This window comes from Athene noctua, chromosome 1 (genome assembly GCF_965140245.1).
Source record: "Athene noctua chromosome 1, bAthNoc1.hap1.1, whole genome shotgun sequence".
Taxonomy (NCBI): domain Eukaryota; kingdom Metazoa; phylum Chordata; class Aves; order Strigiformes; family Strigidae; genus Athene; species Athene noctua.
Window position 1 is genome coordinate 170,721,099 of NC_134037.1, and position 27,753 is coordinate 170,748,851.

Below are 27,753 nucleotides of genomic sequence, written 5' to 3' on the forward strand. Positions count from 1 at the left end.
CCTCCACTCTGCCTAATTCTCTTTTCATTTTCTGCCCCTGTTTGTTCCTACCCTTACACCTACAGCCTTAGCTCCATGGTATGACTGTATTTCCTTGACATATCCAGTGAGACAGTGCTCTGATACCACACTATCGCCTCCAGGCAGTATCACAATGCAAGTTAAGCAATCATTACATTTACTACTCATCTCAGTGTTTTATCTTGCTGCATGCGGCGTGCAGTGGCAGCAGAGACGTGGACACCACAGAGGCATTTGGTAGAGCTGGTTATTAAAGTTTGTGCTGGCTCCAGAGCCAGCTATCACACTTGCCTCCAGCACTGACATGTTGTCCTTGGGGCTGCAGCACCATTTCCCACTATGGGGTGGAAGGTCCCTGACCCCCAGAGAGGCACCGGGAGGGCTGGAAAACGGGAGAGGCTGGAGGCATCTTTTTGCCTTGGGGTGGGAATGGTCTCCCTAGCAAGTAAGTGTGAGATGGTAGGGGGAGAAGCTGGTAGGAGGACAAGCATCTGCAGCAAGTAAATTTATTTCTGGCCTCCTTAATTAGACTTCCCATTACCTACTGTCTTTCCAGAGGGAAAGCCCTGGGGGCCAAGCTCCTCAGCCTCATCCTGGACCACTTCTTCCTAATTTGGCAGCCTGGCTTGGAGGGGAGAATTCAGCTCTTCACTTGAATCCTCAAGTTTGTAAATGTTTGAAGCTTTTAAAGCCTCGTTGCAGGAAGCTATGCCAGCAGCCATCAGTCAGTGGCAGCAGCCTGGGTTCCCACCAGCAAAGATCATGTGGGACATGTGGGTCAGAGTGAAAAGGATGCTTCCATAGGGCAGGGGAAGTGAAATCATCTGTTGACTCTTTGAGGGCTTTGCTCTGACAGGGAGCACCTGCCTGAGCCATGCCTTACCACCCTGAGGATAACCAGACGGCTGTGATGACCGTGTATGGGCTGTCAGAGCAGGACAACCACTGAATTGAGAAGTCAATGTGATTTTTGCATCTGTACCAATGCATATCTTGCTGAAGATGCCAACAACCAAATAGGAACAGTGGGGGAGGGATGCTGTTGCCTGGTGCTCATTCCCTGTGATGCCAGCGGATTAAGTAGTGAAGGGGAGACAGCAGGGACACACAATCCAGCTTCCAAACACCTCTCAGAAAGTAAAATCGCCACATCCAGACAACCACGCAGCCAAGTCATGTTCCACCCTGTCAAGCTTACGGACACATTCAGCACAAGGTAGTAGCCAGCATTAGTGCATTGCTATTGGCTTCCTAAGCTTTGCATCCAGGGACAAATGAGACACTGGTCTTTCTGTATGCTTTGCTTCATCTCCCTAATGTAAGAAAGAAGTCAAGTCTGTTGCATTAATCCAAGCGAATTATTAGGGCCTTTCATTTTGAGGCAACCAGCTCCAGCATTCGCCAGAGTAGGATTGACTCCTGTTTGTGACCATCCTGCTGACTGAGTTGTCAAACAACATTGTTTTAGAACAACATTCATCTGAAGTGGATTATTATTAGGTTGACTACCCCTTGGGGTGTAATGAAAAGCATTCATTAATTCTCAGGGCAGGAGGGCTAATTACTTTTTTATAAAAAACTGTGATAATTGCCAATAACTTTTTTATTGAATGGGTCTCATAGAGAAGATTTTGATTGGGTTTTTGATTTCCCTTTCACATTGTAGCACTTAAAATGCACAGTCCAAACAACCACGGAGCATCTAGGTTATCTGGATAAGCATAAGGAGGAAAGCCCACCATTACAAAGAGCAGTGGACTACGCCAGTCTACACTCAGTTCAGTGCTCGAGCTTGCTGTGGTGCTGGCCAGGGTTATCCAAGTCTCATACCTTTGTGCTGCCTCATGCTTCCACACAGCACGTGGAGACCTGTTTTCTGTACTCCCTCAAGGCACAGCATTGATTCTGGCAGGCTGTCAGTGCTGGCATGGCCGAGGGAGCGCACAGGGCTCAGGCTGGTTCCCCGCAGGGCAGAATTCCACCTCACCCACAGGGAGGAGGCAGTCCCTGGCCTTGCAAGTACCAGGATTGCATGAAGGTAAATGAAGTAGCACACAGCAATAACCCATGGGCTCAGTGTGCCAGTTCCTATACTTGGGAGGAGGACTCATTCATCTGACATTTGGGTCACACTGAACACCAGGATGAAGAAAATTCTGGGCAATTTTTTGTTGCTTTTAATTACAAATAACTACAGGGCTGAAGATACCAAATAATCAACACAAACACTAAGCAGTTCTTTTGAGCAGGCAATAACTTACAAACATGACATTAAAGGTAAAGTCCACAGAAGCACAGTAAGCCCATGGGAGCCAGAGTAGGAAACTACCAGTGTCAAACTGCTCCTGCAAAGCCTCAAGTAGTGCCAGGGATTGACACTGGCCATGAATTTCATTGCATGTGCACTGTGGTAGCTTCTAGCAGTCTGACACCTGCAGACTTCCACAAAAGGCTGCTCTCACCATCAGGAGAACATAAGAGGTGTCATGGCAGGCAACAGTCCCCTCCAGACCATACTGCATACCCTCTTGCTGCAGGCGTCCTCAGCTTGGAGCTGGAGATTGCTGCACCACTGTGTCAGACACATGATCAGGTTGAAATACTTCCCATTTCAAACCCTTCTGACCTAAACCCAAGTAGTTTATATGTGTTTTGCTCTTTTTTCTCCCCCTGTTCCACCCCAGCAGTTCTCCTACTGGGCATCAGCCATCTCTCACATCATGTTTTCTGACCCTCTACTCAAGAAGAAAAAGCACACAAACCATGGCTTCCATGCAAGCCAGAAAGCTGTCCTTGCTTCTCCTCTGGAAATAATTGCAATTTAAAAAATATTAATGTTTTTCACTTGGATGAATAATCTCCATTTTAAGAACAGACTTTTCACTTCTGAGTGCCCTGAAAGGTTTTGAAACGGATGGATTCCCAAAAGGTAGGTCGCTCGGCATTTTCTGAAAGTTAGAGCTGTTTGGAAATACCTTCAGGGGGTTGCCCAAAATCTACTGCTTCTGAAAGTCTTGGCCAAGACACTGTTTTGTATGAGTATGGTGAATAAAAAAAATAGCATTCTGGAGATTTAGTAGTTGCATTGGGAATGTACGTCACATTAGGAGATACGCTGTTGTATAGTGCACCAGGGATGTTATATATGTGCGTGTGTGTATATATATATACACACCCCAGTTATCAATTACACAGATTACGTGGAAAGACCACAATCTAAAATAAGTACTCAGTGTCACCTATAGATATCTTCAGCAGAGACCAAAAATAGCCACATTGCAGTTATCACAGAGCAGAACAGACTCCAGAGCTTGAGGAGCTGCTGCCTCAGCATGGCTTGCTTTTAATGAGCTCGCACGTACCAAATATCTCTGGTCACACTGGACAAAAATGAAACGTCCTTTGAATAAAACATTTCCTGGCTGCAACAGGAACAGGTGCAATGACAAGCAAAAGGCAAAAGCAACAGCTTTTTTCTTCAAAATTAGGCCAAGCTGGTAAAAGCAGCTTGCAGAAAGTTGGCCAGATTTTACATGTTTGGGGGGCAAAACACTTTTACTTACAAAAAAGCAGAAGTGTCATTTGTTTTTCAAATGGTGAAGATTTCTATTTTTATTATACAAGTTCATACTGAAGTGGCCTTAACTCAGCCCTGGTAGAATCTGACATCCCAATCAATCCTGCCCCTCCAGTGGGATGCCAGGTATTTTATGCTTAGGGCTTGGCTGGCAGCAAATGAATTTGATAACCTTAAAATTATCTTAAAAGGTAATGAGGCATTAAAGTCAAGGGGAAGAGCCACAGAAGACAAAACCATTTTAGCTCTTGCATTGGCTCATCCAAGGAGTAACAAGCTGAAATCCCATCAGCAGGCCTGCAAAGCCAGTCTCCTCCACAGTGACGCTCACCCAAGGATGGTGGCAGCCAGCAAGGCCCTCCAGCACAGCTGCCTGCTCCCAGAGCCGCAGTTTGATGCTACTGTGAAAAATCACCATCACAGAAACATATTATCCTCTTGGCAGTGCTGAGGGATGTTGTACTCAACAGAAGTAAGTGCTGGGAGGCTGCTCAAGATGGGATGCACGTGCCAGTTAAGGCCACTGGTCCACCTTGCAGCCAAACCAAGGTAGCAGCTCACCGGGACCAAAACAGATGGTCTCAGTGCCCCTTCTTCCTCCTCCCTCAGTCCTGCTCCATCTCCCACTCTCCCCATTCCCCAGCTATGCTCCATTCCTCCCACCCCTCTGGGGACTCATCCAGTCACCCCATCACCCACTTTGACTCCCGAACCTGCCCACCCTTCTTTTGCCCAGCTTGGGTCTGGTGATTGCAGTGAATGCAGTTTGCTCGGGGAGGGATCAGGCAGCTGCAGCCAGAGCCAGCCCAGCGCAGCAGGAGGCGGGAGCTGGTTCAGTTCATGCTAGAGGGTGGGCCTCAGCCCCTAAGGCACCTCTCCCCCCCACCCCCCCACCCCACCCTGTGGCAGCTTCACCTCTGGAGAAAATCCTGCACATCTGTGCCTGGCTGATATTAACCCATACTCATCAGCTCCGGCTTTGTTTTCTTTCCACCACCTTGTTTATCCCTCCAGGAGGGAGGCATAGAAGTGTGGGGATGCTGTGCCCAGGGCAGGGGATGCCACACTGTCAGTTAGTGCAACCCTCCCCACAGAGCTGCTGCGTGGCCTTAGCCTGAACCGGGGGGATTTCACCGGGGGAAGCCCTTCGTGGGTCCTTCATCAGCCTGATCCTCTCCATGGAAGCTGTCAAGAGCCCAATTAACACACCTACTCTATACAAGCAGGAGTGCTGCTGGGCTGAGGGAAACAATTGAGCATGCACTGAAGGGCTTTGCTGAATGGACTTAATTCAACACTTATGCCTTAAAGCTGAGCACACGCTTTACTGAATGGGGACGGGCAAGCTGGAGCAGTTTAGGGGCCTGCTGACCTGTCAGCCAACATCAGCATCTTCAAAAGAAACAGGTCCTGGCACAAACAACTCTTTCTTTCAGGAAAAAGGAAAAAAAAAAAATGAAAGAAAACTGAGGAGAGGCTGGTGCTTTTCCACTCCGGAAGGTCGCTGGCAGCTCCTGAGGAAGGATGCGGCATTCTCACCCCCGCCCCCTCCCTCCATGGGGCAGGGGAGACCTGCCCAGGGATGAATAGTGGAGGGAAACTGGGGCAGCTTGTGGGCCAGTTCTTTCTGGTGTGGGAAAACATCTCCCCTGTGAACTTCCTGTGCCTGCGGGAGGAGGCCATCGTTCCAGCATCGTGTAGCCCCAGCAACCAAGTGAGCGGCTGCGTCTGTTTTTATGCTCCCAGAAGGGACTGCAAATGTGAATGTTGTGACCTGCACGGAGTGGTATTGTTCCCAGCAAAGTACACACAAACTGGCCCCTGTATGGGCTGTGTGGACACGGGCAATGCACAGCTCCTCCACAGCTACAGGGCTTCTCTCCTCAAGCCTTCTCCTCTCTCCACATTGAAAATGTAAGGGCTCGCTCCAAAACTTCCAGGTTTAAACTTTTGTGGGCTTTCAACACTTCATATATTCAAATGAGAAAGAGATAAATGTCTGCCTTTCCACAAAAGCAGCGAAGACGGATATTACCCACCCACCTCAGCCCCAAATCCCTCTTCTCCCCACCCTCACCAAAATCAGAGAGAACTGCTTAATGCCAAAATTACGCGTAGCACTAAGGACGGGATAATTAAACACTGCAGATCATTGTTAGCCACAAGAAGAAAAATGGCAAAGCAGAGGGTATGTATTTGTCACGTGGTGAAACCAGCTGTGGAAGGTTTTTCTAGGAGTTTTGAAATGGTTCCAGCTCTTTCTCTTTTTTTTTTCCCAGGGTAGTAACATATTTCTGTCACGAGGAAGTTAGTTGTTAAAATATGCATAAAGACATGTCACTCCAAGCTGTGCACTTGTGTTTCATGTTCACTTCCCCACTCAAAAGAGTTTTGTTATGACTAAAGAACAAAAGGAAGCAGCTAGAAATCTGTAATGGTTCCATTTATTAATACGTATATCACAAATACTCACAATATCAATGCATTCTCGTTGGCATGCTAGACAGAGGCATTATTAAAAAAGTCCTATTTTTTTAAAAAGGTTTTAAACTTTTGCTTTCCCCCAAAAATATTTCATATGCCTGTTTTTTTTTTTGTGATTTTCTTTTTGTGTGTGAGCTTTTATTTCGATTTGATTTAACAATGTATTTGGTGGCTGCAACCTCAATGCAAAAAGAAAGAAAAAGAAAGAACAGGAAAAAAGTATGAAGGCCGCAGTACAGCACAGTTCAATTAGTTCATAACTACCTAATAAAAATATAGGAAGCAAAATTCCTGCCTTCACAGTAAGCAACAACACAGCTTAATAACAGTATTACACAGGATCAGGTTCAGAGGCAAAATGCACTAGACAAAGCCTACCGGGATACGCACTAGGCATACAACACTGAGTAAGAATCAAAGATGTAGAAGAACATCAGGAATAATGGTTCCCTTCAAGCACAACATTTTAACATCATTTTCAAGTATCTTTATGTTATGTTACTGATTCCTTTGTTTTTGGGGAAGGGGGGCAGGCGCAGGGAAGAGGGAAAGGATGAAAACCTTAGTAAAGCAATAAACAAGAAATTAAGATAAAACCAAAAGAATATATATTTCATATACCGGTTTATATGAACGTGTGCAACACTTATTAACCATGGTGAAAGGCTAATTATGCCCTCCAGTCACTACATGCACAGCCCGATCAATGCTGTTAATGAATTACCTTTGTTAACTTACGATGCAACTACTGTGTGACCAAGAACAGACATACGGTGCCGTCCTACGCCGAGCCGCGGGAATGGGGTCGGGGTCCAGAGGCCGGGGGGACCTGGCTGCTCTCGGTGGCACCACGGTACTTCACAGAATGGTACACTACGCATGGGACAGAGTTCGGGAGGTGGGGTGCGAGTGTGCGCGCGCACGTGCTTGCTTGTGAGGGTGTGGGTGTGCGTGCGTGCGAGCGAGAGACATTGTGGGTGCTCTAACATTCGTTTCAGTCTTTCTCCAATTCTGCAGCTCCTGATCTTGAGACAGGCTCTGGACTTCACGCTTCTGAAAGACTGGGTTGGGGAGGATAAAAGAAAAGAGAGTGGGCTGCTCTGGTTGCTAACAGTGTTCATGGTAGACATTTCACCCGCCCTTTTCAAGAAGAAAACCAAAATGACAAAATACTGAATAGTATGTTTCCCTGCCTTTTTTTCCCCACCAAACAGAATACTGGAATGGAAATTCCAAAGCAAAGAATCCCATGGGTAGACTTAATTCTCAATGAACATGCTGAGCATCTAAAACTTGCCCACTACCTTCAGCAGAAGCAACACAGCCACGACAATATACCAGAGCATATATAGCACAGAAAGCAGGGAAAGCTCACCTTGTTACACCATCTCGTACTGGTTAGCAGTAATAAACCGGGACAGACAGCATGCCAGCAGCATCCCGATCAACTGTTTGGACAAGAATAGAAGGACAATAGAATTTAAATTAAATTAAATGAATGCACAGCAAAGAAGAGGCCATGGTAAGCAAAGATTTAATGTTCTGGAATTATTATGCACAACATATTTATGACCTATTTTAAGGACTGCTCTAATCAGAAAAACAACATTAAAATCTCCCATCTTTCTTCATCAGATCTTCCTCTTGATTTTTATCAGAGCATATTTATTTGATAGGCAGCATGCCTTTCTGCTACTCTTCAATCCTGTTGTCATTGCTTGGCTGAGTCAGACGTGGATGAGTAAGCTGGCAGGGGTATCAGCACACTACAGGCTGCGTTTCACTTGCAAGCTCCACCTGGGTCCCTCACCACCACCCACCACCACCGAGAGCTGGCGGCCCCCTTAACCTTGTTAACAGTGTGCTGGGGAAAAGCTTCGTAATGCTCCAGAGCGGCTACGCTTTCTTTACAAATAATGCAGCACTGGAGAAATGAGCGTTATAAATCTGGAAATAAATTAAAAAAAAGTCTTTCACTATTCCCTTGGCTGTCACTCAGATTATTGAAAACAGATCCCGGGCTTCCACTCGTCAATAAGCACTCAGTCATTTCAACGTTTTGCTTATTGCAGTTTGTTAGCGTTTCCTGCATATGCCAACAGTGTTAATATACTATAAATAATTCAACCGCACTTTTCTCGTTTAGATTGGTCAATTAATTAACTCATGAGCATACCCAGATAGTTACAGCTCATCTCTGGCTCTGGGGGCGAGGCGAGAGGGCCATCTCTGCAGATGGAGCCGCCTTTCCTGGCCCTGGCCCCAAGCAAGGGCTGTCACAGCTGCTCCAGTTGGCTCAGCCCGGCCCGTGGAGCACCACCTCTGCCCATCTCCTGCAGCTGTGGGCAGAGCACGTCGCAGGGGAGCAGTGCTTAAGGAGGGGGATCACAACCTCTTGGCAGCAGCGGAGCTCCCTCAGACCCCACAGAGCATGCGGAAATAATGCCTGGCTGGCTGCCCATCCAAACTGGTTCCTTCTATTTCACGCTCGGGATTGCATGTCCTTTCCTTGGGACCGTCAGTGCTCCCTGTTAACACGATGATCATCAAAGTATACATCATCTCTATCAGCCAGTGCTTGATTTGGGCTGGCACCAGTGCAGAGGAAGACTAAGCCAAGGTACCTCAAATCCAGATAAACTGTTTTCTGCCTCTAAGATGTCACATTCCTGGTCAAGCCATGTTTCATCTGCCAGAAATTTGCTACCTCTCCTGTTTCAGTGTCCACCAGAGCATCTCAAAAGGGTATACAGTCACCTTTAAAAGCAAGCTGAACCCTCATTGTCCCCCCCACTAACCCCCTCTGATTTTGGCACCAAATACCAAGGATGACACTTGGTTATAATTAGACATGGGGCACAGATAACACCTCCTGACTAACCTCCAATAAAAATCTAAGTTACTAAGGTTCAGGGACTGTATTTGCAGTTGCCAAAAGAGATGTGGTTGCTGAAAAACCTCCTCAGCTTTGAAAATTTCGCTTGATACTGAGAAGACATTTTTGCCATCTTGTTGCCTTTCCTACTAAACTTCTCTAGATGGGTGTCTGAGCAGGAAACTTATTTGAAAGCTGAGTGACTCGCCCAGGAGTCCACTGACCAGCAATGATAAGCATGCCAGGATTGTCTGGCTGGGCTTTGGAATTCCATGCTTAAATTCTCCAGTCACCGGATTTTATCAGTTTCACAGTTTGGAAAGTGTTGCTGAAACCTAACCACATTCTGCGGGTTTACTGGAGAAGCTTTGACACTCCCACTGCTGACTTGTGCAATGTTTTTTAAACTCAGTTCTGTTTTGGAGAATGGTATGTATTTCTCCGTGCTTTGACAGGCAGAACAGAGTAAGTACCTCTGGGTGGCCCTGTCCCACCTGCTTCACTGTCACTTTTCTGTGTTTGTGGTAACTTCCAGTCTTTTCTCACCTTCCTCAGCTGGTCTCAGAAGTCACTTCTCTGCCTTACTGCATTTTTCATTAAGATGAACTTCACAGCGTATTTAATTCTATTTTTTTTCACTGAGCAAATTCCAGCCCAGACCCAAATCTGTTCCTCCCTCATCCTACAATGGCCAACAACATACGTATATTCAAGTTTACTTTTCTTTTTTTAATGCTCGTGCCATGAAATACCTATTATTTCTCATCACAAGCACTCAAATTATAGTCATTGTTGTTCCCAACTACAGTCAGCTGCTTTTATCAGGTTTACAAAGGGAAAGATGCTGCAGCCCGTACAAATAGGAAGCCATGGGCTTTTCTTTCCCCCTTCAGCTGTAGCAGACCTGACCAGCTACCTTTAATTAGTGATTCTTCTGTTTTACACAGGCTGTAACTCTAATAATCAGCTTGTCTAAGCTTTGTAGTATTTGCATGCATGTGATGATGTTTTGATTTACTCAAGTCACTCGTAAGACAAACGGTGAGTTGCACATGAATGTATCTTTCTGATCTTTGACCCATTTATTAATTCTTGGCTCTGACCATATGTATTTAAGTGGTTATGGTACCATAATATTTACCTTCTGTATTTAAAAAATAATGGCATGCATATCGAGCCATTGCATACACATTTTATACAATATTTCTAGCTATTACCAGAACATAGCAGAGCTATAATAAATATCTTAGAAGTACTCTGAACATATATAAAAACATGTATTTTTCAAGTTGTGTAGACTTCCACATTTAACCACAAGAGCACTGTCCCTCCTGTAGCCAGGAAGAGGCGATACTGTATTAAGTTGCTGAATTTTCCTCATGGTGCTCTTTCATTACAGTCATAACTACAGTCCTCTGCATTTAAATCAGGTTAGAGGCTCCCAGTCTGTAAACCACAAATGAGCACTCTCCACCCCCCCTTGCTTTCTGCATTTGTTTGATCACTTGCAACCTCTGCTCTTCAGACGAGAGGAAGCCCCTTATCCTATTTTGCAGCAGGTCCCTGCAGCTCCTTTGAAAAACCAGAGGAATCGGCATAAAAGGATTCCCACAAAGAAACTAGCTGCTAGAAGTTGCATTCATTTCCCTTCGCTCCCATTGTCTCTCAAATGCCCCATCTCAACTTTTATCCACTTAAATTTTTAAATTTTATTTTATTGTCCCGTTTTTTTGAGTGCTAAGATGCCAGACTTTCTTCTGCATTTGTATTCTCTCTAATTTATTCCCCCTTCTATTTTTTCCAAGATTATCTTCATCTTCTGAATGGAAAATTGAGAGTTTGCCTTGGAACCTCTGGTCTTGCCACAGGAAACTTGAAAAACCAAAGACAAATTCTTTGGGTTAGAGCACTGGGAAACCCGCATCCTTTGGGTGCATGTCCTAAACTACCATCCTGTTGGCCAAAGTTCATTCCAGAGAGCACAATTCAGTGCCCGCGTTCTTCATCTCTCCATGGTTTCTAGGAGTCATCTGCGGTATATCTCAGTTCTGACCACTGAAATCCATCCACAGCAACTTCCTAGCACTTATCTCCTATCACATACATGATAACCAGCTTTTTATTATAGTTATTTTGCAGGAGTTAACATTGACTGGAAGCTGTCCTGCATGACATATTTACTGCATCTTATTATACTGTAGAGAAAGTAAAATGCAATTTGAAATTCATTTTATTTGGGGTCTTGGCATCTTCATCATTTTTCATTCTTTGAGAGAATTTCTGCAAATAGAAATGCATTGAACTAACTTGAAATTCACCAACAGATCTGGTAAGCTAAAACTTATAATTGTTTAATAATTGAATAATTGTTTATCTCAATGATTTACCTTGCCATATTCTCAAAATGCAAATCTCCAAGCATCCAGTTTCCCTGTCTCTATTTTAGAAGACAGAGAATTTTCTGTGATGTCACATGTCACTTACCCGAGTCAGCCTCCTGTGCCATGGTATACCTTTGGCACAGGTCCTAGCTCCACACTGAATCCACAGTGGTTAAATGTCTTTAGAATCAACGCAGTCTTATATTAGATTTCATGACATACTGGATCCTGATATGGATTCCAGTCCCTAATGCTGGTGCAAGGTGTGAAGAGGTGTAATCCTGTGTTAGGGCTAAGCCTCAGCCTCCCTATACTCAGACAGGAGTTGCAGCAGACAAGATGGATGAAGTCTGAACCAGAACTGCATCCACAGTCAGGCAGAGTTACTCTCATTAACACTGATAGTAAAGAGGGCACGTGGATATTGCACTGTAGATACTGTAGCCGCATGAGAATGTATCTGCAAATGATGGGTACCCTGCATGCTCAACAACTTGTTTTGAGCACGTCTAGAGCACTTGACTTCCAGTCTTTCAGTACAAAGAGTATAATTTGGCCTTAACACTGCACTGAGACTCCCCTACTCAGGGACTCTACCGCAGCCACAATCTATAAACCCCTCCAGACCCTGTCTCTTGCATCCCTTAAGCCAATGCCTGCAATGTAGTTTATCTAGGCAAAACTCTTCAGCATCTAAGCTTCTTGCATAATTTTATTCTCTGTTGGGCACAACACAGTAATCATTCTGCTGCTCTGAAGAGCACCTGCTAAACTGAAATTATTCCAGCTGGAAGTCAGCATTGGCATCTGAGTCCAAAAACAATCAAATTGTATTTTATTGTTATTATTTCAAACCCGAGGTGTAGTACAGACAATGTTAGCAACACAGCAGTTTTTTTAAAAACTCTGTCTCTGACTGAGAGGTCTGTGCCAGGCCTATAAGATGTGCAATGCCATTACATCAACTTTCCCTATTTCTGGGGATCAGCACATTCCCCATGCTAGTCAACACCTAACAAATCATGTGAAGGAAAGGCCCTGGAGCATGCTTTACTGTAGAGGAGCAACATGATCTAATTTGTCTTTTATTGAGATTAAACCCATTCTCAGTACGAACAGCGAAACCTCTCTTACAGCTGGAGCACTGCCTGGCATTACTGCTGGCCACGGTTAACCTGAAATCAATTTGTAAACACTGTCCCTAATTGGGTCCAGCAAAACAGATTAGGCAGTAAACGATAACTGGCTGCTTTCTATTCTTCACATCCCAGGAGAGCTACGTTTTTCTCCCCTGCAACCCCTCTCCCTTTTACACATTCACAAACACCCCAAGCAGCTGGGTATCTACTTGGAGCACCAGAGCCTTGCACTTACGAAGGAGAGCGAGAGCGACATCCCCGGCTGGCAGCAGGGCGCACACTGCCCTCAGGCAGCGGGAGCTGCCAACGCCACATCAAAACATGCTTCAGTTTTCTCTCAGAGCTGTGGCAGTAAAGTGCCTTTCCCCCTTTGCTGCCCGCAGCCTGTCACGCTAACCTCGCCTTGCACCAAAGGGCTCCCGTTGCAAGGGCCACACTCTGCCCACACTGCCCGCCTGCCTTCCTGTACAGAGCTCACAAACAACCGATGACCTAGAGTAAACATCCAGACATGTGCCAAAACAACAATTCTATCTGCACTCTTCCTATATTCTCCCTTTTTCAGGTAAGATAAGATGATGCTTTGCTTATTGTAAATATGATACATTGATTAAAGACTTTCAGGTAGCATTGGTCCTGACTCAGGCATTTGCCCCTGCAGCATATGAACTGTAAAATTCTACTCATCCCATTTTTCTTTAGGATAGTTTACATAAGGTATTTTAAAAGATGCTTTATAGCCTTCTGGCTGTTTAGAAACCGAACTAGGCTCTATAGCAGTAGTCTTATGGCAGTAATCAAGTCATAATCAAGGTTGGAGAAGAGTACTGAGACGACTGTGAACATTCAGGCTGGAGCGATGGGCTGAGGCCAACTGTAGGAGTTTCAATAAGGGCAAATGCCGGGGGCTGCCCTTGGGCCACAACAACCCCCAGCAGCGCTACAGGCTTGGGGAAGAGTGGCTGGAGAGCTGCCAGTCAGAGAGGGACCTGGGGGTGTTGACTGACAGCCGGCTGAACAGGAGCCAGCAGTGTGCCCAGGGGGCCAAGAAGGCCAATGGCATCCTGGCTTGTGTCAGCAATAGCGTGGCCAGCAGGGACAGGGAAGGGATCTTACCCCTGTACTCGGCACTGGTGAGGCCGCCCCTCGATTCCTGTGTTCAGTTTTGGGCCCCTCACTACAAAAAGGACATTGAATGACTCGAGCGTGTCCAGAGAAGGGCAACGAAGCTGGTGCAGGGTCTGGAGCACAGGTCGTACGGGGAGTGGCTGAGGGAACTGGGGGTGTTTAGTCTGGAGAAGAGGAGGCTGAGGGGAGACCTCATTGCCCTCTACAGCTACCTGAAAGGAGGGTGCAGAGAGCTGGGGATGAGCCTCTTTAACCAAGTAATAAGCAATAGGACAAGAGGGAATGGCCTCAAGTTAAGCCAGGGAAGGTTTAGAATGGATATTAGGAAGCATTTCTTTCCAGAATGGGTTGTTAGGCGTTGGAATGGGCTGCCCAGGGAGGTGGTGGAGTCCCCATCCATGGAGGTGTTTAAGAGTCAGGTCGACACAGCGCTGAGGGATCAGGTGTAGTTGGGAACTGTCAGTGCTAGGTTAACAGTTGGACTATATGGTCTTCAAGATCCTTCACAACCTAGATGATTCTGTGATTCAGCAAGAACTAGAATAGCCTATTAAAAAAACCCCAAACAAACAAAACTCCCCAAACTCCATGAACCAACAGCTCCAGACTGGTGGTTTCACTGCTTCTAGATCGCGAAGGCCTGACACTCATGCACATGCTCTGGGTGGTATGATGAATGCTTACACCCACAACGTTTACATCCACATGAAACAGGATGACAGGTAAAATCATGGTCCTCTCACATCTAACACCTAGGCTACAAGGCATCAGGTTTCCAGATGTGCCCAAGGCAGGGCAGTCAGCTGGTCTGAGCCCAAACAGTTTTTGGGCTCCCTCAGGTTGTACACATGTTGACCAAGAGGATGTGGTGGCCACCTCCCACATGGCTTGGGGAGAGTTATTCTGAAGAACCTGGAGGCCATTGTAACTACTGAGCAAATTAAACTTCAGAGAGATGTAACTAAAACACCTTTCAGCCTAGCATGGGCTGACCACATGGGGCAGCAGGGGCAAGAGGGCAACCACAGCCCTCCTATTAATTCACTTTCCAACCACTGGCAACAGCACTGGAAAATCACTTGTTTCTAGTGCAGCACAGTGTAAACCGACAGCTTGCTAACTGAATTCATGAGGTCTAAAAAAGAAGTAAAATATTTTTTTCTAGCACCTCATTTTTTCCAACCACTGGATAAGCATAAGACATTCAACAGATATATTCATATTTTCAGTGTTGCCTCAGGGCCCAGATTTTTAATATTGTGTGAATCAATCAAATTAAAGTTGCATGATAGTTTTTGAATATGACATTTGCAGTTGTACTATGTACTCTCCACAGAAAGAAGGCAGATTGTCTCTCAGGTAGAAGTGGTTCAGGTACCATACACATCGCTGTGCATTTTGCTGAACCATTCTGCACGCACTTTTGCATTGCCTGTGTTTCCCTCTCTCTCATTTTTGTATGTTTCCAGAAGAGTCCCTGCCATCACACACGGAGTGACTAGTATAATGGAGTATCTTGTTGAAAGAAAAAGGTGTTTTCCTGTCCCTTCTTGATCAGAATATTCTGACCAGACCTTTAGCTTCCCCAACTCCTGTCTAGCTAAAGGCAGTTTAAATATCAGGGAGCAGAAAATACCTTCTTAGCTCTCCTTTTGACCCTCCCATGTCAAACTCCTTTTGGTGCAGGCAAGGAGTTGGTTAAATAATCTGATTTTAGCAGATCTCTGCTCAGTGTTCAGTGCTAAAAGGAAAAAAAAAATCAGTCACCAAAACCAGGTGCCTCCTTCAGTCTCCAGGTCCAGGATGGGGAGGCCTAAAGGTAAACTTTTATTTGAATTCTAGACTCCTTCAAAGAAAAAATAAGAGTGCTTAGAAGACAGAAGCCTATCCAAACTATAGATAAGCTGTTTGTCTTCTTAGCTGTTTATGCTCCATTTAAGCCAATGTTTTATTGGGTTAACCTCTATTTGACCCAGTGGAGGGACAAGTTGTTTTCCTTGAGCTAGTCATTAGCTCAACCGTAACTGATATTCCCAAGGAGAAACTTCATTTAAGTTGAAAAAAAGAAAATCAATGAACAGATGACCTCAGGACTAATGAGCATGCTGAGTTCAGTCCCTTTCCATAATCATTCCTTCCTTGAAGTCCGGGTAAAGAAAAAGAGAGAGGGGAAAAAAAAGGTGGGAAGGGAAGCATTTATGCACTTACCTGTGAGAATGCAATCCCAAAAGCCACTCCAGCTATGATTCCCATATTTGTCTCCATAAAACTGGTCACCAAGTCATAACAGCCCTGAAAAACAAACATAACCATTCCTTGTATTGACCTTCCCTGCCACAAATGCATACATATAAATTTACCACAAATGCATGCATACAAATTTTCCATAAAATGGACTTGGGCTAGACAATATTTTTACTGTAATTTGCAACAATGTCACATTTTAATTTAATAGCAATTCTGAGTGAATGATGCAAAGTGGTGGCAAAACCAGTTCTTTTTAGAAACAAACATATTTCAGTACTTTTAAAAGCTAAATGTGATGTTGCATTCATTTTTATAAGTCTTATTAAAGAAAGTGAGGTTTGCTTGTTTTTAAAAAAAGAATATAGCTTTGACCTGAAACCAAACCAGTAACAATATAATGTTATAATATAATACAGGTGTCAAAAATTAGTAAATTATGCTGATTTCCTAATACTTCAGATATTTAATACAAGCATACTTCGGGCATCCAGTGAGGCATTCTGATTGCCTTCACCTTTCAAAGGACAGCAGGCAAGGTACTGAGTAGTACATAACTTTAAACCATATAACAAAGTTATTGAGGGTTTTGTATGAAATTTCTTGGTTTGTTTGCTCTTGGACATAAAATTCCCTGTCCTGCTCCCTAGACCCAATTTTCTCTCTGTAGCTCAGAGCCTGACTCCATCAGCTGACTTGTGCCTCAGTTCACATCTCACACTGGGTCCAGAAGATTCATACACATTTCTTCTCTTCTCTTGGATAGGCTTTTTCTGAGATGTCCCCCTCAGTATGATAATTTTCACTATATTTCTCTCCTCATCTACTCTACCCCTCAAAAAAGCATTTTAAATTAGCTTTCCTAGTTTGTGGTGCCTAAATGAATCTAAACAAGTGACACAAAATTTGAAGAAAAAAAAGAAAGATAACATCTATTTTTTCTTTCATTACTAACCCATTTGCCCACACAATCCAAAGCCACCTCTCAGTCCCTTTTGCCACGCTTCCTCAAATGACCAACACCACTCCCATCTCAAGGCCAGTCTCAAGGCTAGTTATAAGGCTATAACTTTATTCACTTTATCAGAAGTTGGAAAAAACAGAAATAACAATGAGTTCATTTTCCCAGTTTGGACTCCTGTCCTGTAAGAGAGAAGAGTGTCCACATTCCCCCTCCATTCACACACCTCTCACTTCTGCAAACACTCTAAGAACTCTGTATGTGACCTCAGAGCATTAGATGCTTGTAAAAAATGACAGCTAGAAGGAAAGGACAATGTCATTTGTTAGAGACAGGCCATTCGTGAACTAAATTCTATCATTTCTTTAACCTCTTTTACAATATCAGAAGACATTTAATCCTCAGAGTAATGAAGTGGTAAACCTAACAGTAGCTGAGTACCAGCACAGCTGTAATTCATTTCTGAAATGTTTAAGTGTACATATTAATCCTTAATTACATCTTACAACAGTGTATAGTAAGTCAGACTCAAGCTTGCTTATTTAACACATCAAGCAACTATAGTTGTGTGTGTTTTACATGTTATGAAATGAGATTAGATTTCTCAAGCAGTGCTTTCATTCTGTGTGACACGGCTTAACGTTCTCCCAGCTCTTCTGAAATCTGTTCTGTTCAACAGCCTTCAAGAGATGCAACATCTAATAGCAATGGTAATTTGAGGGAGACAAAAGATCTCGTTAAAAAAACATGCAAGTGAGAGAGTTTTGATCACTCTCTGCATTTGAAGACTATGCTTTCCCAAATCACAATAATCTGTTTCCTGAAGTACATTGCATAAATATGTCTTAATTGATCAGTCCTTACTGTGCATGGAGTGAGAGAGCAAGAATCACCCAAGAGTTGCATATATAGTACAGAAGTATGTGAAGCACTGTGTACACACATCTGGGTGCTGATTCAGAGGACAGAGTGACAATTTAGCAAGTATCCGATCATTTTTGACTCCACGCATCTGTTCCTTTATTTAGAGAGAAGTAGTTCTTGAGGTTCGTTGGTAATGAACTCTGAAGATTAAAAGCACTATATTGAACATTAATTAGCTAATCCTAATGACAGCTCTTAAAGTTAAGTATTAGTCCCATCTGAGATGTAGAAACAGACAGAGAGACTAAATGATTTACCCAAGGTCACTATGCAAGTTAGTGGCAGAATTGGCAAAGAAAATCCAGGAATGTTGTCTTTTAGTCCTGCAGTTACATCATTAGTTTAATCCTCTTTGGCTAATTCATCATTAGTTTTAATAAACTGCTAGTAATTTGACTAGCTCATAGAGAACTTGTCTTACTGATAGTTTTGCATGATCCACTAAAAAGATGTATTGCAAATATATCTATCCACAGGAATGGTAACAAGGGTCTTGCACCACACAGACAATATGGATTTTCCTTTTTCTCCAAAACACAGAGAGCAAAGTGCCTATTTCCAAGGTAAGCAAGGGGCTTGGGTCAGAGGCAATGATGTTTACTTCCTATCTGAAGTGAAAGGATAGGTCCACACAACATTTCCTCCTGCTTGCTTTTTATTCCCATGCCCCTTTCAGAAACATACCACCTTGTTCAAACATTTGGGTTAACTCCAAGATCTCACAACTGCTAAATAAAATCTTTACAACTTTTGACTACAAATGGCTATCTCAGAAAATGGGACACAATGTTGTAGGACATCCAAACTTCCCCTAGGTAATTAAATCAAGTAATTAAGTCAACTGCTTCCTGAGGAATCAGCAGTCCTTTTCTGTCAGGTGACTCATGCATTTGACAGGAGAGCAAGGAACAAGCATGGCTGGAAGTGAGTTACCAGCTCCGGATGAGCACAAGCTCATTCATCCTTCAGCTGCTTCCTACAATTTAGCAGGCATCCTTTGCCAAGAGGAACTTGCAAGTGGATGGGGATTTCTCTGTGCATGCAGAGCATGCAGAGCAAGCCTGGCACTCTGGGGAAACACCAGATTGGTGCTGGGAATGCAAATGGCGCCTGCTCAGTTAAGCAGCCAGGCAAGGTTCAGAGTGCGTGTCCATTCTGAACTGAAAAGGTGGGACCTGCTAGTAGAATACCAGTCACATCAAAAACCTTTCCTGCTGGGAAGGTGGCCAGAAGCAGAGGTTCAGGATGCGCTGCCCAGGAGGCACTCTGCCTGCAGCGGGTGCTGGCTGTACTGCACATCCCCTAGATCCTTCTTGCCACTTCTGCAAAACCTGAATGTTACTACAAGTTCACAATGTGCAACTGAATGGAGTGGCTCATCCTTCATACTCATGCAACCCAGCAAGATTACTTTGCTGGTGGAGACTGTGTTTCTTAATAGATGGATGTCACTAATGTTCCACATCTGTCTGCAACAAGTGGCTCACATTAAACTATTACAGAAAAGAAAGGCTTTAGTAGAAAATAATCCTCTAGTATCTTCTTTTAACATATGCTAGAAAATGTTGTCCACTAGCCAGGATTTCAACGAAATATGTTTCAGGTGGTGCTCAGACAACATTCCAGTCTCCTGATTCACAGGTAACTGAGGTGAAACCAACAGAAACAGAGGACAGAGAGGCATTTTCATATTTCCTCTGTTATCTACTCAGAACTTTTATTTATTTTTTTAAATTCAACTCTGAAAACAAAAACAGAAGAGAAAATACTCCTTAAGTCCGACTAAGCCATGTTGCAACTTAACATGGTGATTTGGCCACAATATCATTCCTTTTACCAACAAACTATTGCCTCTCTTGCAAATCTCAAGTGAGATAGAAAGAACTGATGATGCACTAGTACTTAAAGCAATAACGTGAGCTGTATTTCTGCTGTGCAGTGTCTGCTATATATGCTGCATTGTTTTACCTTTATTCATCCCTTTCTTTGTGTTTTCTTTATTTTTACTCTCCAATTATCTTTTCTTCCTGTTGTCTCAACCTGCTTTCCCAACCCTATTCTGTTTCCCCAACTTGTTCCTTCAGGTGACCCCAGGGGAGGGGTCACTTTGGCTGCGCTATACTTGCAGCAGCACATGTTCAAAGATTTTAAGAATCACTGTAAATGTACCAGCCAACCACAGTGCTTGTTGTCAATTACCTGTGTTTTCTGCTTGGGATGACAGGCTCCAGGACTGAAATTACTGTTTGAACATAAGCAAGAGCAAAATCTGTCCTTCCTTCCATCTAGCTACATCTCCGTCCTCAACAAAACCCTACAGCATTCAGGAGTGAGCAGAGAAGCAGAAAAGTGCTGACCGGCCTAACCCTCAAGGCCAGTTGAGCACACGTGCCTGTGCCCAACCGGCGTCGCTTCTGTGTGCAGTGCTGTACCTCAACCTCTGCTGTGAGAAAGGGGAACAAATCCCCTCCTCATCAGAAATGTCGCTGCACCTGGTCATGTGAGAAACGTCAGCTTCAAGAATTTGAAAGTAAGATGGGGGGCAAAGCCAATCCTTACCATCACTCCAGCCTAATACACACATTACCGATCAACCATTTGAAACAAAATACAACTGTAAGCAGCCATACGCTCCACTGGTGTACTGGATGGTTTCATAAAAACTGCCTCTGGCACAACGTTACTTGGTACCTTCTGGTTTACTTTAGTGGCAGCCACGGTCATGTTGCGCAGGTCCTGAGTATTACAGTCACTGGAGTTCATGCAACAGCTTGTAGGGATGCCATGTTTGAAGAAGTAAGGGCTGGTGCTCCAGTTGGTGTAGCTCTGAATGCCGCAGCAGCTCAGCTATGAGGAATAAGAGGCAGATTTAAAACAAACACGCAAACAAATCAGAATTAAAACTAGTACAGATTCATCACTGCTCACTTAATAAGCCTCATAATCAAAATACAAACAGGTTGTCTCCAGTTCTGGAAAGCAGACACCACCTCCTGCCCCATTTATCACAGAAGTATCAGGAATGTCATTTACAAAAGATCAGAGCAGACAACCTACTAAAAAAAGGCATTTTATGAGCACAGCTATTATTTCTGACATTTGACCAAGGTCCAGCCATAAAGGTATCTTTTTCAGTTGAAAGTCTGTTGGGGCTTTAAAAATGTTTTTTGTATCCTTTGCTTATTTATTTATTCAATTAAAGGTGATCCTGGAAATTCAAGAAAGAGCCTCACAAAAAAATGGCCATAAAAACCCCAAAGCACTACAAAGAATTATATGTAACACATAGTGTCGAACTAGTTTTAATTGCTAAGGTGAAGCAATCCTCTCTAACTCACCAAAATAATTTCTAGGAAAAGTCACTGCGCCATGAATAGAAAGATCCCATATGGTCATAGAATGTGTCTATGAAACCAGCTGAAAAACTGTAAGTTGGGAAGGATGTCCTGCTCTAGATGCTAAGCTAGAAGACAATCACTCAAAGATATGGAGTACGTGCTGAATTTTCTGCATGAAAAGGGCTTATAAATGCAGTTCCTGTAAAAACAGAGCTACAAATGAAATTAACATTTTGCTACGACAGAAACACTGAATAATTACTCAAAACAATTTAGTTTATCCAACTCCAAGGAATCAAAAGTTTAAAATACAGGATAACATTAGGCAAATAGACAATTTGATGGCAGATTTTACTCAGTTTAGAGCAGTGCAGTAATCTGCTAACCTGGAGAAGCCAGGTTAGAGGCACAGTTTCAAACACGCTGAGGGGTCCAACAAAATAGTTGTAATTTCTAAAGAAGATCTAGAAGCCATCAATACAATTACATTACAATATCATCCGTTCAGCAAGTTACAATCATACAAAAAAGCAAACTAGCTCATAGAATGTATTATGAGCTGAGGGGACAGCTTCTTGCTACAGTGCAGTTTCCAGTTGGATTCTAAATGTGAATTTTATTGCTCTGTGTTGCAGTTGGTGGACTTGGTCCCTTGTGGCTGGCATCTCCAATTAGTTTGGTCATGCTGTGGCATTTGCTCATGCCCTGTGCCCTGCTGGAAGGCAAGGCAACTTCCCAGTGCCCTGCTACCACACCCTGTGTGTCAGAAAGGCTCTTCCACCAAGAACATAATCCATCCCTCCAGCACGGCTGGAGAACAGCTTTCATTGCTGACCTTAGCAGCACATTTGCCCACCCCCTTTTCCTCTGGAGAAAATACACTCTGTTTCTCCCCTTAGCTCACTAGGTCTCCTTTGCCAGCCTCTCACTGTACCTGTGAAGAGAACTCCTGCAGTTTATCAGTGACACAGCATGCTAGATTATAAAATCTTGTCTCATCCAGCACAAATTTACAATGTTTCATAATCCTATTGACAGATTCTCTTAAGAACAAAGTGTGTTCTTCAGGGATAAAACTGGCCCCTAAACTTAATTCAAGATCTGGACCAACCACAAGCAAGTGGGACAGGCCTTGTCTTTATTAGATGGCTGTTCATTAAAACTTAAGCATCTTGGACAAGCATGTCAGTTGAAATACTTTTTCTTCAGATCAGTTTTGCCAGCCTCTAATTTTGCAGGCAATATACGGTTTACGGATTGAGCCATCCACACTTCATGTTCTGTGATCAAATCTGCATGTATGCTTTGTCTCTCTTTATTAATTTTTAATATCCAGATTTAGACTTACACTTTCCTGTACGTTATCCACTGCATGGCTCCGCTCATCGTTCTTGTTGTAATTCTGGATTGCTTCAGTATATGTCCTAAGGAAAGTATCCTTGATCTATGAGAATGAGTTAAAAAACAGCCCACGTGAGCCACAAAATCTGAAGCGGTTATCACAGGTAGCAAATGCATTTCCAAATCTAACAGGGCACCCAAAGTAGCCCTTCCAGATAATTTTAAAGTGTGTTTTCAGAGCTGGCAGAGCTCCCTCTTAACTCTCAGGAGTCATTCATGACATTTTTCAGGTGAGGTCTATCAGACATAGAAAGAAAACTCCCCCAGAAAACTGCTATATTTTAAAAAAATGAAAATGACTTAACCTATAAGAAAGATATCCTTTGATGCTTTTTCCCCAAACAGTTTGTTCCAGAACTAAGTCTGAAGGAGACTGCGTGCTTCTCTCTGCTCATGGATGCCTGGTGGGAGCCAAAGCTTGTGCAAACACCTTGGTGACAGAAGCTAGTGGAATCAAAAGACACGAATCCCCTGACCAGGTGGCAGCTCTTGTCCCCAGCACCAAAGGTGTTTGGGTAAGGAACAAGAAGTGTCTCAGCTGGAGAAGACCAGGCATATCACTGGAAAGGCGCTTTGACTGGGTGGTAAAGGGGCTGGGTAGCAGATGGTTTGGGCAACCCACATGGCTGTGACCTTCACAAGAGACTGCCTCTCCCAAATGGGTGCAGCAGCTTGATACTGAGGCTGCCACAGGTTAGGACAGATGAAACGGCAGTGCTCAGCAGATGGACAGGTATTTCAGGATCAAATTAAAAACTATCCACCACTTGCAAGGGTAGACACCAGAAAAGCCTATAGCGTGGGAAATCTCATGTCAAAAGAGGAGACTAGAAAAACAGTTAATACAAAGAGAAGAGATATGGAGGGTCTCTGGAGTTGTTCTGCTTCAGCACTAACAGCATGTAGGTCCATGGACTTAAAGCTGGAGATAGACCTGATTACAGTGGATAAAGCTGAAGTGCTACTACAAATCTAGATCATCAAGCTTTTCTAAGCTTCTTCCTGTCCCAGTTTCCTACCTCATTCTGTTTCTAATCTCTCCTTACTGTCAGGATAGAAACAAAATCCCATCCCACTCACCCCCCCCCCCCCCCCCCCCCCAAAAAAAAAAAATATTTACAAAACATTGAGTCTGGTCTGATGTGGAAGTGCTCTCTGCCTTACATAAACAAGCACTTGCCTGGCTGAAGAAGCTATGTTTAAGAAAAGTATTTGATCTATTTGCAGCCCTCAGCATATGTAAAAGAGCAAAGATCTTATGTGATAGACACAGGAAAAATGATAGTTCCAAAGTAAATTACCAGGCAGCTGAGGACAAGAGCTTTGGCTAAATCCCTTCATTTGGAACTGCATCAGTTTTTAAGAGCTGTACATGTTATTGTTGCACATCAGCCACATCCCTGGAGATGTGTATGGCGCTGCTGAGCTCAGCGACCTACACATTCTCTACGGTCCAGAGAACTCCTCAGCAGCTCCTGCCAGGGAGGCACTGCCATATGCAAACTCAACCCAGTTCCACTTACCTCGTGGCGAAACACAAACCCTGAAATGCCAGCCACTAGCTCAGCCAGGAACACCAGGGACAAGAACATGGCATACTGAAAATGAAGGAGGCAAGAGAAGTCAGAATGTGACAGGCTTTTGTCTCACACAAATACTGCTCAGTTATCACATAAAATTTAAATTTCCACTCTAGACACCCTTTAAAGATGTTAAGAAACCAAAGGTCTTTTGGAGCAGATACACAGGTTATTACCTGAATATATTATATACGTTTAGACAACTCACAGATGTTATGTATTGTCTAATTACTGGCTTTTCTGACATTTCTCTTCCCACATTTCTTAGCGTTTTCATATCAATTAAAACATACTCACATGCCAACGACAGATACAAGTCACTCAGGTTTTGACCTTGCAGTAAGGAGTACAGACAGACCCTTCATGTTTACATGGCACTCTGCTAGAGTAAATAAGCTTCTCCAAGTGTTTGGTTTGTGTTTATCTCCCTGCTAGACTAGGATTTGCTGCCTGATTCCTGAAGTTTCTCCAGTGAATGAACTGAACCACTGACTTAACTGGAAATATTCTCACATTAATACTAGACAGATGCCTCAAATACTTTGCTGAGCCAAGGCCCATGTTTGGCTTTAGGAGCAGCATTTGGATCCAGAGCTAAATAAACCTTGAAAACAGCACTTTCAGTGTAGACACTCATAGAATATTAAAAACACATCCAAGCAGAAATAAAGAAGGCAAAGAAAAAGATGCAAAGTGGGATGGTAAAATTTGAACTTGGGGCTTAATCTTCTGGAGGGAAAATTACCTTTTTTCTCCACATGCTAAATAACAGTTAATTAAAAAAGGAAAAATTTTAAATTAAATTCAGTCCTGGCAGGATTTAGTGGAAAGATAAAAATTTATTTTTAATGGAAGGTTATTTGGGAAGGGAGGACAACAGTAAAGGCAAAACTAGAAAAATCATTCGTTCCAATTAATGCAGCTGTCAAATCACTGCCTGTGTGCTGTCCAGGAGAGAAAGAAAGTTTTGAAATATGTCTCACATGTACAATATAAATAAAACCATATGCTTGGATAGCACATGCCACTGTTAGTGGCATGCCTTTAAAAGTTACATGACTTACAGAGCAACTAGTAGAGCCTGATTTCCTATGGATTTATATCACCATTCACCTTTATCCCTTTCCTATCTGGACTGCAGTAGCTTCAACAAGCCTCTACATGCACCCTGACAGCACATCACCAGCAAGAGACAGCAGTAGTGCACCTACAACAGCATTAGGTACATGATGACTGACCACCAGCATCTACCTGCTGACTGATCTGCAGCTGCCACCTCTCCCCTACTGTGCCATCAGTTGAGGAAATTAACTCTCTTTAAGATGTCCTTTCTTAAAATTCAGTTCAAACTGGAGAAGAATCATCCATCTCCTTAGAAGATCAGCCCCAAAATATTTTAGCAGGAGATGCTTTGTACTGTCAAGTCTTTTTCCACTATCTTAGGGCTTCACAAGTGCTATTTACACCATTCAAACCATTACACATATAGGATTTTGCTCCTAAATATTCTTAGAAACACAGTTTATCATATAGGTTTGTTTAACCTATAGTTTTTTTGCATTTTAAGGTAGGCTGAAAAACTCAGAGTAGAGAAACTTAGAGAGGTTAAACTAGACAGAGAGACAGCTGCTGTACCTCTGCTTAGTGTACCTTGAGTCCATGTTACTTTGAGATGAGGACAAACATACCATAGAGAGCTTTGTCTTCTGGGGCTGACTTGGTTTAGTCTAGCGAACGTTAGGAGAAAAAGAAAGCCTGGTCTGCTTTTAGAAAATATCAAACTATTTTTTTTTTTCCATAGATTTCATATCAGGGTATTAAAATGACCCCTTTAAAATATACTTCAAATAAATTTCACATTTATGATGCTTTGGACATTTTAAGACTGTAAATATACCTATCTATATGTGTTACAGAAAATTGTAGAATTATTCAGAGAGTAATTAACTCATCATCAGCATTTCACCCTGCTCCCAAGCACACATGAGCCTGTACAATGTGAGGTAGCAAAATTCATTCATACTCAATCAACAACTGGTTTTGGCAAAGATTTTTTTTCTCATTCTTTGTCCAAAAGACACATGTGTTGAACATCAAGATCAATAAAATCTATCTTATGTGCCTAAAAAACCACATTAACATCTGCTGAAGCTTGGCAGGTGGTGGTGGTAATCCCAATACATCAACAAAATCTCTTCCCCTCTTGCTTGAGGCACTTCAGCATGCTTACCAGTTTCAGCATCCATGGGCTGCCACGGCAAGTGGCAAAGCAGCCAAAAAGCCCAAAGACAATGATTGTGGTACCCGTTCCGATGAGCACGTAGGGGGCATTGGTGGAGTTCTCAGCAATGAGAGAGATGTACGTGCCAAGGGTAAGCTTGCCCCAGACGCCAACTGCGAGAAGGATAACGCCTGTGATCTGTAAAGCAAGAGGAGAAGGCTGTCAGGAGCTATCAGGGAAGGCATGCAAATTCAGTACACAGTGATCCTGAAGAGATTCATTGGTGCTGATGTGTTGGCAGAAGGAAGCATTAAGACTTCTACTAACTTCAGAGGGATGGACAGAGAAAATTAATTTCTGGCATCTGGAGATGTTACGTTAAGACTGTCACTGGAGGACAAACATCTAGGACTAATCACTGCAAAGCTGACGATTGCCGAGGGAAGACACAGTGTACCACCTGCAAGAACAGGCTCTCTGCTCCTACAGCACACTGAGAGAGGTGATCAACTCCATCACTTTTACCAAAAGCCAGCAATCACCACCTAAAACCACCTGAGTTTTGCCATTAAAACTGCCTGAACCACAGAAATCTGCTGCTTGACATCCCGTCCTTCTTAATGCCAAAGTTTCTGGAACATGAGCATCCCTTGTGGTGTATTACTCTGGCAAGTGAGCCTTCCCCAGGCTATACAGCAAGCGACTGCCCTTGGCTGCACAGAAGCTTTCCCCCCAACATGGTGTGGGAGGACACCCGTGGGCCCTGGGAGCACCCAGCCTCTTGCCCAAGACGTGCAAGCATAAGCTGCCACACCACAGGGCAGCCGGGGCAGGCCAGCTCCCAGCACCTGCAGGGACACAGGGGAAGCCCAGGGTGTGCTCTACGCCGACAGCCACAACAGGGTCGATGCCTGCACCATCTGCTGATCCCTACCTGATGCTAACATGCCTGCTTCAAGACCGTACACACGTAACTCATTCCCACAACGTGACCAAAGGTGGGACATGAAGGGCCTGTCCTGAGTGCCAGCTCTGCAAACGCTCCCCGAAATTCCCCAAAACTTCTTACTAGCTTCTCCAGGCCACTGATGAGGAGCAGAAGCAGAAGAAATGTCCTGACAGTATTCTTTAGTTTGCTTTCCAAGTTTTGTCTTGTGAACATCTTTATACCGCTGTGAAATCTTGCAGTTTGATACTATTACACTAGGGTTGCCCTGCAGTTTTTCAAAGAGATACTTGTTCACAGTTATGTTGCACCTAAAAAATCCCAGCTGATCTACGTTGTAAGATCTTTCAGCTACTTTTCATAACCATTAATGTGAATTAATTCAGAGAAAGCCTTCTCACAGGGAAAAAAGTAGCTTTTTGACTTTTTTACCTAGGCTGGCCCGAAAAGGACTACACAGGGTGCACCCCCGTCACTACCTTCCAGCTGTGCCTTTCAGCTGTCTTGCTGCTCAGCACTAGAAGGCAAAGGAG

The 27,753-nt window shown here is 43.7% G+C and overlaps 1 protein-coding gene across 1 annotated transcript in view; it reads right to left on the reverse strand.

Moving 5' to 3' along the window:
* Positions 1 to 6,028: 6,028 nt before the first annotated feature.
* The window catches only part of TSPAN7 (tetraspanin 7), a 104,157-nt gene continuing 82,432 nt past the window's right edge, over positions 6,029 to 27,753 (reverse strand). The window contains exons 2-8 of the mRNA XM_074905335.1: positions 26,284 to 26,472; positions 23,997 to 24,071; positions 22,421 to 22,516; positions 20,426 to 20,581; positions 15,814 to 15,897; positions 7,458 to 7,530; positions 6,029 to 7,143 (exon numbers count right to left, since the gene is read on the reverse strand). Coding sequence (XP_074761436.1) covers positions 7,462 to 7,530; positions 15,814 to 15,897; positions 20,426 to 20,581; positions 22,421 to 22,516; positions 23,997 to 24,071; positions 26,284 to 26,472 — 669 coding nt within the window. The 3' untranslated portion in view covers positions 6,029 to 7,143; positions 7,458 to 7,461. The remainder of the gene's footprint in view (positions 7,144 to 7,457; positions 7,531 to 15,813; positions 15,898 to 20,425; positions 20,582 to 22,420; positions 22,517 to 23,996; positions 24,072 to 26,283; positions 26,473 to 27,753) is intronic.